This window comes from Heloderma suspectum, chromosome 5 (genome assembly GCF_057233095.1).
Source record: "Heloderma suspectum isolate Gila_16-S chromosome 5, 16-S_ref, whole genome shotgun sequence".
In the NCBI taxonomy this organism is placed as follows: domain Eukaryota; kingdom Metazoa; phylum Chordata; class Lepidosauria; order Squamata; family Helodermatidae; genus Heloderma; species Heloderma suspectum.
In genome coordinates, this window is record NC_139462.1 from 203,999,464 (window position 1) to 204,011,832 (window position 12,369).

Sequence of the window (12,369 nt, forward strand, 5' to 3'; positions counted from 1 at the left end):
ATCAAAGCAAAGCACTATGTGTGTTAGATAAATTAAATGTTTATGGATAAAATGCATTTATCAATATATCAGCGATATATTAACTATCAGTTGGAGCTGAAGTTCAACACATCTAAATAACCTATGCAAAAAGGAGCAGAGAAGTACAGGGGGGAGAGAGAGAGAGAGAGAGAGAGAGGGAGAGGGAGAGCTTTCAGGTGTAATGGCTCCGCAGCCTCTATTGTCATGGGGTGTTGTGGGTCAAATGAGAAATAACTCTTCTTACCTTGGCTTTTAGCCACTTACGTTGGCAAAAAGAAAAGGAGGAAGAAAAGTAGAAATTAATGGCAAATCTATTACTGTCCATATGGCAGGTTTAAATGATAATGGTACAATATTTGCAGCATTTTTTTCATTGTAATTGACAAGTGCAGTCCAGGTACAGAAATAAATTTTCACTCAAGAGAATGCAGAATGGATTTCCACAAAAGGAGTTATGTTCGGCTTGGTCTTGATCCAGCAATTTAAAATATGATGCTGTGGCTGCGGCCATTGTGACACACTATCGCAATTGACATGTAACTAATAAATACATTTAAAACAGCCTGAAAACACTTGAAATGGCTGCAAGTAGACGGGATGGGTGTTGGTGGAGAACCAGGACCACAAAAAACGTTCTTTGACCCATGTCTGCTTGGCGTTTAACAAAATGGAACCCTTCCTATTAAGGGAGATTACATGAAAATCCCCCCAAACACACACAAAGTTGATCTTCCTGTCCTGGACACAGCCAGTGCACACAGATAAATTCTAATTCCTCCATATGACTTGTTTGGAAAAAGGATGGTAAGGGCCAGGTTAAATACACAATGAGCTGGTAGCAGTTCCAATGATTCCAGTTCTGCTTTTCCCCAAGCAGTTTGTATCTTAGAGAGATTACCACCAGCTCTCAGCCAGCCTGGTTCACACTATCCTCTTTCTATGTGGCTGTGCACCCAAATATGCAACAACGTGGATAAGCTGGTTTTTTTTAAGGGTGGGAGAATCTACCCTGCTCTTACGACAGAATTTCCAAAGCAGCTTACACTGCTTTGTATGATTTCCCACAATGTGGGATCATACAAACCAGTCTGTAGTTTATACTTGCCACTGCTGTGAACATATAAAGCTGTTTTATCTTACATCAGACCACTGTATTATCTAAAGCAATGTTCTCTCCTCTCACTGTCAGCAATTCTAAAGCCTGGTAGGATCCTGGGTAGCAAGATTTTAAATGGAAATGCCAAAGATCAAACTTGTGACCTTCTATATGAAAAGCTTGTGCTCTACTATTGAGCTATGGCCCCACCCTTACAACATTTGTCTCTCCCTTTAACATATGCTTCATATGCATGGCATTTGTATTTTGACCTTCTGTTTTGATGCTAGAGCCTTGGGGGAAAAGAACCCAGCTAGAAGAAATGGGAAGGTAAAAAGTCGGCACGGTCTAGCAGTCAGTCTGCTCAGATATGAATTAATTTGGTAATTCTGAGTCATCTCTCAGTCACATGTTCCCATGTGTAAAATTAGAATATTTATGACCTACATCACAAGAATGGTAGGAAGATACAAAAGGATTGTAGAACATTTTGAATGCTCATGATGCTACCACCAAAATGTCAGGTATATCTAATGATTATTTAAATGGATGCATTTACTAACTAAGGTAAAGAATAGGGTTTTTCACCTGAGCATATGCATTTCTACCCTTAGAAATTTTTATCTAAGGCATTAGATAGGAAATATGCATTTCTATCTTAGTTAATTATAAATATATTACTTATAATCTGGGAAAGCAATCTTCTATTCAGAAGATCTGCACTTAGAAAATCAGTACTAATAAGGAAGGGTACATCAGTTTGCATTTGCATAAATGTCTTTCATACGAGACAACCGTACAGAAATTCTCTAAGAGCTACCTGGTGCTGGATTCTAATATCAGATTATAGAAATCTCATAAATTAATATTTTTAAATTAATTTCTGTTTTTCCAAGCAACATGCAATGTAGTCCTACAAAACAGTGTTTTCTGCCTAGAAAGTCTATCCCCTTCTAAATGGGCCGAGAATATAACTGTCAGTACTTTACTTAAGTATTCAAAGTGCTTCAGACGTTATTTTAGTCACCCTTAAAGCACTGTGGAAAGTTAGGTCAGTATTTTCACACCCATATTGCAGTTCAGGCACCACATGACAAGAGAGAGTGGCTCGCAGAAGACTACCCAAAGAGTTCATGGCTGCAGGTGGGATTTGAAAAAGGGACTTCCAAGCACATGCTTAGTTCTCTTAACTAGCTCCCATAGTAGCACACAGATGTGAATCAACCTCTTTAGTGAAGTGTGCCAGTCCAGCCGCCCCCAACCCCAAAATGCTTTTTTATTTGCCAGACCAAAGTATTAGCTCCCAATCATATCAAATCTTAAATTTCCAAAACTCAGTATGGACTTACAAAATCATCAGTTCTGGAAACAAACCAAAAGAAAGCTGGTCTTGAATATACACAATATTAAGCACAAACTCTCTATACACACAGAAAATAGAACACAGTCATGGTGGTGGGGGAGTTAGAAGTTTTTTTCACAGTTTGGCACATTACACTGTCCCTCACCAAGTCTTCTCCCCATTTATATCCCCCTGCTTGAGAGCAGTGGAACTGACCTCCGGTCACACCACTGAAAAATTGCAATATGATACGGTCAACTTTATAAAGGAACCTAAAACTTTCCTGTAAAACTTTGTGTAGATCAGTGTTCTGGCATTTCCTCTTTCCCATACAAAAAAGGTATGCTAAGAACATAGTAACTCTATGTAACAGAGATATTATTCGAACAATGGTTGTCATTTTGTAGTCCCTTAAAAACACAGTTGCGTGGCATCTGCTTTAACATGACTTCGAAATAATTTAAAAAGCATTTCAGTAGATTCAAGGAAAAAGTCTTGCATACATTGCTTTAAGGTGGAAAGGAGCAGCTCTGTCAAGGTATGCCTATTTCCTTGTTCCCTTCTGCCTCTGTTTTTACATGATTGCATCTATTCCCTGGTTACCACAGCATTTAGCAAAGTAGAGCTAAAACAGACAGTACCATCAGAATCACAGAGCATCTGAATGCCATAGCAATGCCGACTGGTTAGCCCAAGACAGAAGTGATGAAAAGGACCATCTTTATTTTCTATAAAAAGATCTAATAATAAGATTCTTCCATGGACGCAGGAGGGACTAAAACAAGAAAATGTAATGCCAACAAACATTATGCCTGAGAAAACTTTGGATGCAAATATCACTGAACTGCTATGTTTCTTTGTAGCCTAGTGATATACTAGCCTCATTCAGATGCAACAATAAATCATGGGTTATCATTACAGAAAAAGCTATAGCAAACCTCAGACTTGTGGACTCTCCACTCCCCTCTCCTCCTCTCATGCAGCCAGGAGAAATTCAGAAGCTCTCACTTCCATTTCAGACTAGGCACAACTAAGTATTATGTCCAAACCTAGACAACTATGATTAGTTGAAACAAGACAACTTCAACCCACAGTTTATGAAGCTGGCTTGTTTCAACTAACCATAACTCTGGTTTCAACTAACCACAATTTAGGGTTTAGATGCAATGCTAGATTGGGGAGTTTATTGTTATTTCTGAACTGGACCATAGCCATTGAAGTTTCTTATTTTCTGTCATGGCACTATCTTAATTCAGTGTCTAGAGAGATGCAGGATTCTTGAAGCTCAAGCCAATATTCTGCCTTCTGTATACTAAACACTACTGCATCTATGTCATTTTTCCAGTGAAAAAAGATGTAATGGCCAGGCAGCTGATAGACTCTAAGAGCCTTTCATTTAAGTTCCTTCACATTAATAAACTGTAACTAGGGAATTCTCTCCCTAGGGAGGCCCATTCTATCAGATTAGTGAAAACCTTTGTTCCACCAGACCTTTGGAACTGACAGACACATGCCAAGCACGTGTTTGGGATTCCATTATTTGGTCCAGTGTATAGATGTTGTATGCCGCACGATTAGTGAATGGAAGTCTCAATATGCTTGCACCACCCAGCTGGGTTCAAAACGCTTAATACGCTGCTTTAAGCAGTATGAAATTGCCCACTCCTGGCCAAATTTTGTATACTTTTAAGATATTTTTGAACAGAATTCTTTAAGAGCTTAGAACTACTTTAAACAGGCTACAATATAAACATCTAATACTATTTGCTACCCCAAATAATTGAGGATGGTTGGGAAGAGAGCAGAGTTCTTACCTTTACACCATGACCCACGTCATCCAACACTGTGTAGTCTATAGGTTTTCGAATATACCTTACAGGACGCTCCATGTTTGCTGGAGCAATAATTTTGTGTGTTCTGGATGTATTCTTATTGGTTGTCAAAATACCGATCTCTCTGCGGGCCACTTTCTCTTTATGTATGTCCACCGTCTACAAAGAAAGCAAAAGCCACACATTTATGCCCAATCATGAAGTAACATTTGAATTTAAAATATTTGAGTTATAAGGCAGTAACACTTTTCACAAGATACATAATGTACACTGTGTGCTTTGCTATGTTTCCCTCTTTCATTCCTCTACAACCTGTTTGATTTTGATTTTCAGCCCTGAACTGTTTGGGAGGCAGGTTATTATTATATTATTTATTACATTTCTATACCATCCCATAGCAGAAGGTCTCTGGGCAGTTTATGGAAGTTAAAACATTAAAATACACCATAAAATGTTTAAAAGCCATTTACATAAAATATACACAAACAACACATAACTAAAAGCAACTTTGAACAGTCAGTCATAACTACACATGCAGGATTGATTAAAACTCATCATGTCCTGCAAAATGCCTGGGAAAAGGGATAGGTCCTAACCTGGCACCAAAAAGATAATAATGTCGGTGCCAGGCAGAACTCACTGGGGAGCTCATTCCACAGATGGGGGGCCACCACTGATAAGGCCCTCTCCCTCGTTGCCACCTTCTGAGTTTCCCTCAGAGGAGGCACCCAGAGGAGGGCCTTAGATGCTGAACACAGAGTGCAAGTAGGTTCATTTGGGAGAGACATGCCATCAGGTATTGCGGTCCCAAGCCATGTAGGGCTTTATAGGTTAAAACTAGCACCTTGAATTCAGTGTGGAAACATATAGGCAGCCAGTGCAAGTGGACCAAAGTCGGTCTTATATACCTTCTAGTCCCAGTTATCAATCTGACTGCTGCATTTTGCATGAGCTGCAACTTCTGAACCATCTTCAAAGGCAGCCCCACATAGAGCGTATTGCAATAATCTAACTTAGAGTTTACCAGAGCATAGATAACTGAAGCCAGGTTATCCCTGTCCAGAAAGGGGTGTAGCTGGGTTATGTTCAATTGCTAATATCTGGGCTGATCTTGTTGGTCATGTGCTGAACGTAAATGAGTAATGAAAAAAACTGGACATATACAAACTGGTTTGCATACATTTTGTTGTTGTTCAGTCGTTAAGTCGTGTCTGACGCTTCGTGACCCCATGGACCATAGCACGGCAGGCCTTCCTGTCCTGCGCACTCTCCCGGAGTGTGCTCAAGTTCATATTCATTGCATCGGTGATGCTATCTAGCCATCTCATCCTCTGTCGTCCCCTTCTCCTTTTGCCTTCAATCTTTCCCAGCATCAGGGTCTTTTCCAGGGAGTTTTCTCTTCACATTAGGTGGCCAAAATATTTGAGCTTCAGCTTCAGTATCTGTCCTTCCAATGAGCAGTCAGGGTTGATTTCCTTTAAGATTGACTGATTGGACCTCCTTGCAGTCCAGGGGACTCGTAAGAGTCTTCTCCAGCACCACAGTTTGAAAGCATCAATTCTTCGGCACTCAGCCTTCCTTATAGTCCAGCTCTCACAGCCATACCTTGCTACTGGGAAAACCATAGCTTTGATTAGATGGACCTTTGTCAACAAGGTGATGTCTCTGCTTCTTACTATGCAGTCTAGGTTTGCCATAGCTTTCCTCTCAAGGAGCAAGCATCTTTTAATTTCATGGCTACAGTCACCGTCTGCGGTGATCTTGGAGCCCAAGAAAATGAAATCTGTCACTGCTTCCATTTCTTCCCCTTCTATATGCCAGGAAGTGATGGGGCCAGATGCCACGATCTTAGTTTTTTTAATGTTGAGTTTCAAACCAGCATTTGCACTCTCCACTTTCACCCTCAACAAGAGGCTCTTTAGATCCTCTGCGCTTTCTGCCATTAGGGTTGTCTCGTCTGCGTATCTGAGGTTGTTGATAATTCTCCCGGCAATCTTAATTCTGACCTGAGATTCATCCAACCCGGCGTTTCTCATGATGTACTCTGCATATAAATTAAATAAGCAGGGCGACAATATGCAGCCTCGTCATGCTCCTTTCCCAATTTTGAACCAGTCGGTTGTTCCATGTCCAGTTCTTACTGTTCCTTCTTGAACCTCGTACAGGTTTCTCAGAGACAAGTAAGGTGGTCTGGTACTCCCATCTCTTTCAGAATTTTTGCCACAGTTTGTTGTGATCCACACAATCAAAGGCTTTAGTGTAGTCAATGGAGCAGAAATAGACATTTTTCTCCATGATCCAGCGAATGTTGGCGATTTGATCTCTAGTTCCTCTACCTCTTCGAAACTCCGCTTGTACTTCCGGTAGTTCTCGGTTCGCATACTGCTGAAGCCTAGCTTGTAGGATTTTGAGCATCACCTTGCTGGCATGTGAAATGAGCGCAATTGTGCGGTAGTTTGAACACTCTTTGGCGTTGCCCTTCTTTGGAATTGGAATATAAACTGACCTGTTCCAGTCTTGTGGCCACTGTTGAGTGTTCCAAACTTCTTGGCATTTTCAGTGCAGCACTTTAACAGCATCATCTTTTAGGATTTTAAATAGCTCAGCTGGAATACTGTCATCTCCGCTAGCTTTGTTGTTAATAATGCTTCCTAAGGCCCACTTGACTTCACTCTCGAGGATGTCCGGCTCAAGTACAGTGTCCGCACTATCATGGCTATCAGGGACACTAGGATCTTTCCTGTATAGTTCTTCTGTGTATTCTTTCCACCTCTTCTTAATCTCATCTGCTTCTGTTAGGTCCCTGCCTTCTTTGTCCTTTATCATGCCCGTCTTTGCACAAAACGTTCCCTTGAGATCTCCAATTTTCTTGAAGAGATCTCTAGTCTTTCCCATTCTGTTGTTTTCCTCGATTTCTTTGCATTGTTCATTTAAGAAGGCCTTCTTGTCTCTCCTTGCTACTCTCTGGAACTCTGCATTCAGTTGGATATATCTTCCCCTTTCTCCCTTGCTTTTCACTTCCCTTCTTTCCTCAGCTACTTGGAAAGCCTCATCAGACAGCCACTTGGCTTTCTTGCATTTCTTTTTCTTTGGGATGGATTTCGTTGCTGCCTCCTGAACAATGTTGCAGACCTCTGTCCATAGTTCCTCAGGCACTCTGTCTATCAGGTCTAATCCCTGAAATCTATTCCTCACCTCCACTGTATATTCATCAGGGATATGATTTAGGTCATACCTGAATGGTTTAGTGGTTTTCCCTACGTTCTTTTTAAGCTGAAATTTTGCAACAAGAAGCTCATGATCTGAGCCACAGTCAGCTCCAGGTCTTGTTTTGACTGACTGTATAGAGCTTCTCCATCTTTGACTGCAAAGGACATAATCAATCTGATTTCGATATTGACCATCTGGTGATGTCCATGTGTACAGTCGCCTCTTGTGCTGTTGGAAAAGAGTGTCTGCTATGATCAGCATGTTCTCTTGGCAAAACCCTATTAGCCTTTGTCCTGCTTCATTTTGTACACCAAGGCCATGCTTGCCTGTTATCCCGGTGATTTCTTGACTTCCTACTTTAGCATTCCAATCCCCTAGGATGAAAAGGACATCTTTTTTTGGTGTTAGTTCTAGAAGGTGTTGTAGGTCTTCATAGAACCAATCAACCTCAGCTTCTTCAGCCACAGTGGTTGGGGCATAGACTTGAATTACTGTGACGTTGAATGGTTTGCCTTGGATTCGTACTGAGATCATTCTATTGTTTTTGAGATTGTACCCCAGTACTGCTTTTCCCACTCTTTTGTTGACTATGAGTGCTACTCCATTTCTTCTAAGGGATTCTTGCCCACAGTAGTAGATATAATGGTCACCTGAATTAAATTCGCCCATGCTTGTCCATTTTAGTTCACTGATTCCCAAGATGTCGGTGTTCAATCTTGTTATCACATGTTTTACCACCTCCAGCTTACCTTGATTCATTGACCCTACATTCCAGGTTCCTAAACAATATTGTTCTTTACAGCATCAGGTTTTCTTTTCACCACCAGACACATCCACAGCTGAGTGTCCTTTCGGCTTTGGCCCAGCCGCTTCACTCTTTCTGGCGCTACTTGGAAATACCCTCTGCTCTTCCCCAGTAGTATATTGGACACCTTCTGACCTGAGGGGCTCATCTTCCGTCATCATATCTTTTAGCCTTGTGATACGTTCCATGGTGTTTTGTTGGCAAGAATACTGGAGTGGGTTGCCATTTCCTTCTGCAGTGGACCACATTTTGTCAGAACTCTCTGCCATGACCTGTCCATCTTGGGTGGCCCTGCATGGCATAGCTTATGGCTTCACATGCTCATTTCTCCCATGCATCCTTGCAATTACACTTCATGGTACAATTACAGAATTGTATCCTTCTGCTTATGCAAGGTAATACATGGGAAGTGGGAAAGCTAAACAATAACCTACATGTAATCACAGGAAAAGAAAGCCTTTGCTATAAGCACACTTTGATATCAGGACAAGAGCCAGAAATTCCTGGAACTACAAGAAAGTTGACGAAGAGCGAAATGCTGTAAGAAAGAAAGGGATGGAGCACAAAAGGAATTTGAAGGACCCACTCAGAAAGGATTCAGACCCTGAAACTACAAAACCCAAACTCTAAATGTAATGCAAACTATACATATATTCCTGCCTTCTCAAACTACACAATTTCTTTTGATGGGAAAATTGCTAAGAGTGTAGAATTTGGCATTCTTGCAGAATTAAAGGTGCAGCTTGAGAAGACAGCAACGTGGACCACAATATGCCCAGAGTATACAAACACGCATATTAGGGGGTGTAGAATTTAAGAACCATTCCATTTTCAAGCTCCCACCCAGACCCTTCTAATTTAAGAGGCTTTGAATATTGCAAACTGTCCATTCTCAATTTTTCTTTCCATTACTATGAAATAAGAAAATCAGAACTTTTTAGCACATGTATACAACAGAGGAGCAGAGGGAGAAGAGACAGACAAGATCCATTAGAAAACTGACAAGTTAAGAAAGAATTATATACTCCAAAAAACTGGATTCTGTAATTCTGTCCAGTGCAGGGATACACATTCCTAGTCATGCATTTCTTGAACAAAATGCATTTAAGTCTGTAAAAGTCAACTCTCAAATGTTTGTTAATCTGTTTAACAGCTGTCAAAATATATATTTTTAGAATAATTCCAAATTATTACCTTTTATAAAGTGATTAAAGAAAAAAGAAGCCTTTTTTGGCATTCCCCAAATCAGAGCACGTAATAATTCCAGAAGCGATTAAAAAGGTGAGAGAGGATAGAAAACCAAGGACTAGAAATTTTTGCTTGATACTTGTTTGACATCTTCAAATTGGTTAGAAAAATACATGCTCCAGTATTCCATTATGGTTGTTAGAGAAAGATGTTTGCATTGTATAAATCAGTCAATACAGATTCATCTATAGACTGGTCCTTGGGAGGAAAGCTATGGCAAACCTAGACAGCATAGTAAGAAGCAGAGACATCACCTTGCCAACAAAGGTCCATCTAATCAAAGCTATGGTTTTCCCAGTAGTAATGTATGGCTGTGAGAGCTGGACTATAAGGAAGGCTGAACGCCGAAGAATTGATGCTTTCGAACTGTGGTGCTGGAGAAGACTCTTACGAGTCCCCTGGACTGCAAGGAGGTCCAATCAGTCAATCCTAAAGGAAATCAACCCTGACTGCTCATTGGAAGGACAGATACTGAAGCTGAAGCTCAAATATTTTGGCCACCTAATGCAAAGAGAAACTCTCTGGAAAAGACCCTGATGCTGGGAAAGACTGAAGGCAAAAGGAGAAGGGGACGGCAGAGGATGAGATGGCTAGATAGCATCACCGATGCAATGAATATGAACTTGAGCACGCTCCGGGAGAGAGTGCAGGACAGGAAGGCCTGGCGTGCTATGGTGCATGGGGTCACGAAGAGTCGGACATGACTGAACAACAATGCCTATAAAGACCAGTATATGCCACACAATCCTCAGCATCCCTATCAAGAAAAATAAAAGTGTACATTTCTGTCTATTTGTCAGTGCAGATGGTAACGTCCATTCAAACGTACTGACAATTGCCACAATTGCAGCTTTCGTACACACTCTACTGGTTGTGTACAACACATTAGTGCAGTGACTGGACTAAATCCAAAGAATCGATATTAAAGTCCCATTGAAACTAGAAAGGGATTGATTAGTCCAGCTAACTTCTGATATTAATTTTATTGGGACTTAAATATGACTAGCTTTTGCTAGATTTGGATGGATTTAGGCCATAATCAAATATGTAAAGAAGGAGCTACAGTCATCTTCACTAGTTCTCTGCTTCTTGAGTGTATGTTAAAAATGGGCTAATATAGCCTAAGCTGAGCTCAGTTATGTGACCTCTATAAATTATCCAAAATTAAGCTCATTTGTATATTTTGCACTCTTTGGGGGGCTTATTTTGCTTCTGCAACTCAGAGGGGAAGGCAAAGAGAGCTTCAAGACACTGAAGCTACATGCCTTGCACTGAAAAATCCTCAAGCTTCTAACATTTCACCAGACATTGCCCACACAGACTTTCATGCCTGTAAAAAACAGGCCTAAAGACTAGCAATGCTATTTCTAAAAACAATATATTTCTGGGGTGTTGCACCCAGTGCCAGATGGATCAGCCTATTTGCTAGTCTCTCAATTTGGCATGTGTTCATTCATAGGTCTGTCCCATTTCTACATTAGTGTGCAATTTTAAAAAATAATCTGCATGGAAATTCATATATAAAAACATATTTAACAAGTATTTTGAATGTATTTTCTCCCAAAATATGCACTTCTAAATTTATTTTATCTAAATATACGTATGCATTTCTTGAGGAGGACGTAATATGACTACTCCTGAAGAAACCAGCTCTGCACCCAATGGTATTTGACAACTACCGTCCAGCTGCGAATAACCCTTCCTTGGGGAAGGTACTTGAGAAGGTCATGATGGGGCATTTCAGTTTGGGTTTTGGCCTGGTTATGGGACTGAATCAGCCTTGGTTATTCTGATGGAACACTGAGAGAGGGACAAGGGTAGTGAAATCATTAATTCTACTTGATCTCTCATCAGCATTTGATGCCATCAACCATGGTATCCTTCTGGATCAGCTCCATTGGTTGGGCACTGGGGGCACTGTGTTATGGTAGTTCCGTTCCTACCTGCAGGGTCAATTTCAGAAAGTAACACTGGTTGACTATTCCTCAGCCCCTTGTCAATTGAGCTACGGGGTTCCCCAGAATACCACCTTGTCCCCAGTGTTGGTTAACATCTATATGAACCTGCTGAAAATGGTCAGTGTTTGTCAATGACACACAGCTCCCTGTGATATCTGAATCGGGTGAAGCGGCATGACTCCTGGATCGGTGCCGAGACTCAGTGAAGGGCTGGATGAAGACCAATATACAGGCTGAATCCTGGCAAGATGCAGGCCTTGCAGATGAGTGGTTCTCAAGTCCAGGAGATAGGTTTATTGCCTGTTCTGGTTAGGGTTGCACTCCCTCTGAAAGATCAGGTTCATAGTCTACGGTACTCCTGGACCCATCTTTATCACTGGAGGCCCAAGTGGCCATGGCAGCTCTGAGTGCCTTCTATCAGCTTCGACACACCAGCTACTGCCTCTCTTGCACAGGGGTAGCTTGGCCACAGTGGTACAAGTGCCAGTAACCTCAACACTGGATTACTGCAATGTACCCTATGTGGGGCTGCTCTTAAGGTTGGTCCAGAAGCTGCAGCAGCTCAACTGTCAGGAGCTGTCCCTTTTCAGCATGTAACACCTCTACTGAGAGGACTATACTGGCTATTTGCTACCAGGCCAGGTTTAAGGTTTTGTTTTAGTGTATAAAGCCCTGATGCTGGGAAAGATTGAAGGCAACAGGAGAAGGGGACGGCAGAGGATGAGATGGCTAGATAGCATCACCGATGCAATGAATATGAACTTGAGCACACTCCGGGAGAGAGCGGAGGACAGGAAGGCCTGACGTGCTATGGTCCATGGGGTCACGAAGAGTCGGACACGACTGAACGACTGAAC

General features: G+C 41.4%; 1 protein-coding gene across 5 annotated transcripts in view; it reads right to left on the minus strand.

Annotated features, from left to right (window-relative positions):
• Positions 1 to 12,369, minus strand: part of ABI1 (abl interactor 1) — a 147,083-nt gene that overhangs the window by 32,722 nt on the left and 101,992 nt on the right. For 3 of the 5 annotated variants that reach the window (XM_084859101.1, XM_084859099.1, XM_084859103.1), the window contains exons 3-4: positions 4,274 to 4,450; positions 266 to 280 (exon numbers count right to left, since the gene is read on the minus strand). In XM_084859101.1, the coding sequence (XP_084715227.1) occupies positions 266 to 280; positions 4,274 to 4,450 (192 nt within the window). The remainder of the gene's footprint in view (positions 1 to 265; positions 281 to 4,273; positions 4,451 to 12,369) is intronic. The other 2 variants (XM_084859100.1, XM_084859102.1) reach the window with 1 other exon arrangement.